The sequence below is a fragment of the Gavia stellata genome, chromosome 12 (genome assembly GCF_030936135.1).
Source record: "Gavia stellata isolate bGavSte3 chromosome 12, bGavSte3.hap2, whole genome shotgun sequence".
In the NCBI taxonomy this organism is placed as follows: domain Eukaryota; kingdom Metazoa; phylum Chordata; class Aves; order Gaviiformes; family Gaviidae; genus Gavia; species Gavia stellata.
The window spans coordinates 6,736,990-6,742,989 of record NC_082605.1 but is presented as its reverse complement, the minus strand read 5'-3'; the positions used below and the strand labels follow the sequence as shown (position 1 = coordinate 6,742,989).

At 46.6% G+C, this 6,000-nt stretch overlaps 1 protein-coding gene across 1 annotated transcript in view; it reads left to right on the top strand.

Moving 5' to 3' along the window:
* Positions 1-546: 546 nt before the first annotated feature.
* Positions 547-6,000, top strand: part of HEMK1 (HemK methyltransferase family member 1) — a 29,370-nt gene continuing 23,916 nt past the window's right edge. Inside the window, exons 1-3 of the mRNA XM_009819014.2 lie at positions 547-807; positions 1,295-1,386; positions 3,940-4,033. Coding sequence (XP_009817316.2) covers positions 547-807; positions 1,295-1,386; positions 3,940-4,033 — 447 coding nt within the window. The remainder of the gene's footprint in view (positions 808-1,294; positions 1,387-3,939; positions 4,034-6,000) is intronic.

The window sequence follows — 6,000 nt, the reverse complement described above, 5'->3', positions numbered from 1 at the left end:
GCCAAGGGCTGGAGCTGAAAGTTGGTGTGTCTGTGGCTTTCTGGGACCAAGGAGAGGCAGGAGTGCTGTGCCTGTGTGTAGGCACGCTTGCTTCTGCCTTGCCATGGCCACGGACCAACCTCCTAGTAGCTCTGGCTGTGGAGATGGGCAGCTCTGCAAAGAAACAGATTGCAGTGGCAGAGCTGGTTAGCTGTCACCTGGATCTTTTCTTGGGGTAATCCTTTGTTACTCTTAGGGTGTGAGTAATTGGTTTTGTACCTGTGGGCTGGGATTAGGGCAAGCAGTCTGCATTCTGTCAGAGGGGAACCTGTGATTTGCTAGCCCAGGGGATTCAGGCTGTACTCTTGCCTCCTTTTCTAGACCAGAAGAACTGCAAACCAGCACTATTTTCATGCTGCCCTGAGGAGAATCTACTGATGGTGGTCAGCTGGTGCTTAGCCACAGTGGCTTGTGGTAGCACGAAGTGTCCTGTGAGTCTCAGCACTGACTAGATCAGCTGATGGCAACGAGGAACACATGTGGAAGCCAAGAACTGATTTTGCAAAGATGAGATGCCTCACCCACCCACTGCTCAGGAGGTTGTTGGGTCTCTCACCTCAGTGCGTGCCATGGGGATTGAGTCAAAGTAAAGGTCCTATTCTCAGTCCAAAGCGCTCATCTCTGAGGCAGAGCTGCAGTGCAAGACCTGGAGTCCTGACTGCCACTGATGTTGTCAACTACTGGCAGAAGGTGTTTGAGACAAATGGGATCCCTGAAGCACAAGAATCCAGTGAATATATCGTGTCATTTGTCCTGGGAGCAAAAACAGTTAAGTAATAGGAAAAGAATAAGGTCTGTGCATGCCCCTCACTTTGTCATTTTGGTTGAATCCCTTACCTTTCTTTTTATCTCACTTATAGGGAGTAGAACAACTTTTCCTTCCTTAGATGGCAGAGAGGGTGAGGCATAGTTTATTAATGCCGGTAGAACACTTGGGGTCTATTAAATGCCTTCTTTTGCAGAGACTGAAATGTAAACCATGACATATACACCCATACTGTACCCTGACTTGCTTGGTGCAGCGATTCTTAATTTTACCTATTCTTCTGAGCCCCAAAAAGTAGCAGAAGAACAGTTGTACATGTTTGTTTTTAAACATGCAGACAGGTTCTCCCAATCATTTGTGGTTTCCAACAGTCCCAGGCATATGTGTTTGTCAGCATGCTGACAGAGCATGCTGAGGATGCCCTTGGGAGGGTGCAGAGGATACCCAGGTGGCACCAGTGGGCAGGTTTTAAAGTGGCCTTGTCTTCAGTTTCAGAGCTTGAACTCCGAAAGCCTCCACGCTCCAGTTACAGCAGTGCAGCAGGAGCAAATCCAGCAGCTGAGCAACAAGCGACTAGAAAGGTAGGAGCATCCTCTTACAGTCATTCCTTTGGGCGTTTTCCTTCAGTCTTAATGTAGCCAGAAGAATGGTAGCAGGGAGAAGGCAGAAGACCATTCATTAGCAGCTGACATATCAAGTAACAGTGCTGTGTCTCATGGTGACTCAAGTGATGGGCATTTGCTGTTGTTGTCAGGTAACAAATCACCTGTCTGTCCTCTCTGGGAGCAAAGAGGGTTTAAGGCATGTTGCAGAGGAGCAGGAAACTGGCAATACTGACTCTGAGTTGGGTACATTTTCATTAAGCTCTTCTGTGCTTGCAAAATTTAGCCTTGGCCCCTTCTGTCTAATTCAGCGCTCTCTTCAGCTGCCGGTGCTTTACTGGTCTGTGGTGTTGCTTGCTTTCCTTTCTTGGCTTTGCCTGCAGAGGCATTTCCCTGGTGTTCAGAGGTATTCACGGCTGCTGTAGCTTTGGTCTCCATTTGGCCTCCATTTGCTTGCTCTGTGTGAGGGGTTCTCTTAGTGCAAAAATTAAATGGGTTTGGTGTGAAGGAGCTACCTGGAATCAGGCTGGGCCTGGGGGGTGTGTGAGGGGAGAGGAAATACTCAGGAACTTGGATCATCTAGAAGGGTGGGAGGTGCTTTGGAGTATGTTTGGAGGTGGCATCCTTCTGCTTGTTTACATGAGTGTGGTTATGATCCTCATTTTGTTGTGCAGATTAATTCTGCTACAACTTATGCAGAATAGGATGTGAGGGTTTCTCAGAGAGTCAGTGTATTAGCAGTGGTTACTGTTTGTAGGATCTGAGTGTCTTCTCTGAAATTTTCCTGCTGCTCTTGAGTCTTGTGTTAGGAGCAGGAATGCACAATTCCCAGAGCTGTCTGACTTACAAGTTGCTCTGTCTTAAGTGCTGTTAAGGTTGCAACAGGTATCTGCTGTTCTACGTGAACAAATGAGGTATGGTGCCTCACAGCAACTAAAAACATGGCCCCAAAATTCATAGAATCATGGAGGTTGACAGGGACCTCCGGAAATCTAGTCCAGCCCCCCCTGCTCAAAGTAGGATCAGCTAGAACAAGTTGCTCAGAGCCATGCCCCATTCGGTTTTTAATATATCCAAAGATAGGTACTATACAACCTCTCTGGACAGCCTGTTCCAGTGTTTGACTACCCTCAAAGTGTTTAAAAAAAAAAAGGAAAAAAAAAAAAAGGGGGGGGTGGTTCTTAGGTTTAAATGGAATTTTCTGTATTTCAGTCTGTGCCCTTTGCCTGTCTTCTCACTGGATACCACTGAAAAGAGTCAGGCTCTGTCTTCTTTACTCTATCTCACCAAATACATATGGTTATTGATGAGATTTCCCTCTCCTGCCCCCTCAGCCTGAGCCTTCCCTTCTCAAGGCTAAACTATCCCAGCTCTCAGTCTCTCTCCTTGTATGTCAGATGCTCCAATCCCTTAATCATCTTAATGGCCATTTGCTGGACTTACTCCAGTATGTCCATGTCTCTTCTGTACTGGGAGCCCAGCACTCCAGATGTTTCCTACCAGTGCTGAATAGAGGGGAGGGATCCCTGCCATCGACCTTCTGGCAATGCTCTGCCTAATGCAGCCCAGGAAGCCACTGGCCTTCTTTGTTGCAAGGGCACATTGCTGACTGATGCTCAACTTGTCCACCCGATCCCCAGGGCCTTTTCTGCAAGGCCGCTGCCTAGCTGGTTGGCCCCCAGCCTACTGGTGCATGGGGTTATTCCTCCCCAGTTTATAGGACTTCACATTACTCTTCTCTGTGTGTCATGACATTCCTGTCAGCCCATTTCTCCAGCGTCCTGAGGTCCCTCTGAAAGTAGCATACCCATCTGGTCTATTAACCACTCCTCCCAATTTTCTGTCATCTATTGACATGCCAGGGGTGCTCTCTGTCCCTTCATCCAGATCATTAATGAAGTTGTTATGCTATATTGACCCCAGGGATACTCTGCTAGTGATCGGTCTTCAGCTGGATGTTGTACCGCTGAACACAGCCCTCTGAGCCTGCCAGTTCTGTCAATTTTCAGCCCACCTCATTTTTCTAGTCCATACTTCATCAGCTTGTATATGAGGATGTTATGGGAGACAGTATCAAAACCCTTAGAAAAGTCAAGATTAACAGTATTGATTACTCTCTCCTCATGCACCGACCTAGTCATTGTGTCATGGGTGGCTATCAGGTCGGTCAGGAATGATTTCACCTTTGGAGACCCATGCTGATGACTCCCAGTCACCTTCCTGTACTTAGTATGTTTGGAAACAATCTCTAGGACTATTTATTCCATCACATTCCCCAGTATCGAGGTGAGGCTGACTGGCCTGTAGTTCCCCGTGTCCCGTGCTTGATAACAAACTCTGGTGGGAATGGAGCTCCCACAGCTCCCTTAGAGCACACATGCACATTGCACATGCAGTTGAGAGCCTTAGGGGTGTCTAGGTGCTCACCCTCAAAAGGGTTATGTGGGTAATGAGGTAAGCATGGTATTGAGAGCTTTTCTGTGTGACGGAGCATAGTCCTAAAGTGTTCACGCTTGCTTTTGCCTGCCACAGAATGCCGGTGCAGTATGTGCTTGGTGAGTGGGACTTTCAGGACCTGACTCTGAAGATGAGACCCCCAGTGTTTATTCCTCGGCCTGAAACAGAGGTATGAATGTGGGGAACGTGGCGGGGGTGGGCTTGAATCTGTGAATTACATCATGCAATACAATCATAGCATTGCTGTGAAGGCACCCTGTATATCGTGAGGTTGTAGTGATGAGGAGGTCAGATCACTCCACTTCTTTCAGAACAGAGCGGGATTTTAAGCTTGTGATCTGGAACTGATGCTGGTGACCTTTGCCTCCTGGCTCAGAGCAAGAGATGTTGCAAGCTAGCGTATCACTTAATTACACAGACATCCATCTCCATTGATGGAAGCACTTGGCTTTCTTCCCTTATTTCTGCTCTAGTAATGACTCCTAGAAGTTCAAAACCTATACTGCTATATCCCAGTGGCTTATACTTTGATACAAGGATAAGAATCTTGAAGTTGCCCAAAGGTTGTTAGCAAAATCCTGCAGTAGTAGAAAGCTGCTACTGGAAACTGGTAATGGACTCCAGAGAGCTTGTTTGTCCATGTGCAGACTAAAACAGTGCAGGCTGGTAGGAAATGGGACCTACCACCTGTCCTATGGCTCCACAGTAGTTTCTGGACAAACACTGGAAAGTGAAGGGTTGTTTCCTGAACGGTAACAAAACAAACACTGGAAACTGAAGGGTAAGTTCTGACCTGGGCTGGAATTAAATATGAATGTCAGTTATAAGAATATAAAGGGTAGCCGTGCATGATCAAGTTAAAACTCCGTTTTTGCCAGTGTTCCTGTTGCTAGGGAAAAGCCTAAAAACTACATGGTGACACTTTCCCTGACAGTAGCCTAGCTTTCAGCTCATGGACCATCCTAGCAAGGAATTCTTTCTGTTTACTAGTCCTCAGGATGTTTTAGGTTTTGTGAGGGTTTTTTTGTTTGTTTGTTTTGGGGTGGTTCTTTTTTTGTGTTTTTTTAATTTTTTTTCCTGATAATTTGTTTTCTTTTGGAACCTGTGTTAACTTTTGAAGATGAAGTGGTCTCTGTAGCTTGTCCATTTAGGAGTCCCAGAAGCTTAAACCTGTTTCAGTCTAATAGTAATTTCTTCAATCGTTTGCCTGCTGCTTGGTGACTGTTGTAATGTGCTGGCGGCCCTCTGCTCAGGTCTCTATAAGTAGGGGCCCATGCTGTAAAAAGAATGAAAAGGCTTATTCAGACAGAACGTCCCCTACTGACAATGTCAGAAGAGATGCCAAGGACTGAGTGGGATTTGGAGATGGAAGACCACCTTTGCTTTTTCTGGGGAAGGGATAGTATTGGGAATGTATGAAGAAAGCAGCAGCTCACTAAAGAGAGGATTCAATCTGCAGAATCCTTCATCTGACACCTTTTATTACACAAAAGTTAAAAGGCAAAGACAGCCTGTACTTCCGTTGTGCTCCCTGAAGAAGAGTGTGCTACTGAAATCCATCAGAGGGTTCCAGGCGATTTAGTGGGAATCAGCACAACTACTGCTTAGACATTCTCTCATCTCACCCTGTGGAAGAATATTCAGAACCAGAGTCTTGATTTGGTGTGGGGCATCAGCAGCATCTCACTGAGAGCCTGCTGGGCCCTAAATCATAGTGATGACACTTGTGTCCAGAGAACGCGTGAGCTCTCTGTTGTGTCTGGGTTTGATTGCTCTGTGGCAACTGAGTTTGGAGGCAGGGCTCTGACGAACAGTTTTGCCAGTTGGAGCCCAGTGATGGTTAGCTTTGTTATTGTCAACAGTATTTCTGCTCCGGTTGAGTCAAGAGAGTACTCCCAACCACTAACTCCCCATTAATTTGTGGATGCAACGTGAGCATTAAAACCAGGGAGAACTTGAATGTTCTGCAAGTCAAAACATCTGCTGGCAAGGCTTCCTTGGGTGCTGTGCTCTAATGCTCTCCGTGCAGTGCCAGGCTTCAAAGGCCTATTGTATGGAGTGGAAGCCCGGGTGGCTAATGCCTGAGAATGTTGTTAATTGCACCCACATGGGTGATTTTAGTAAAAGCATCTCTGC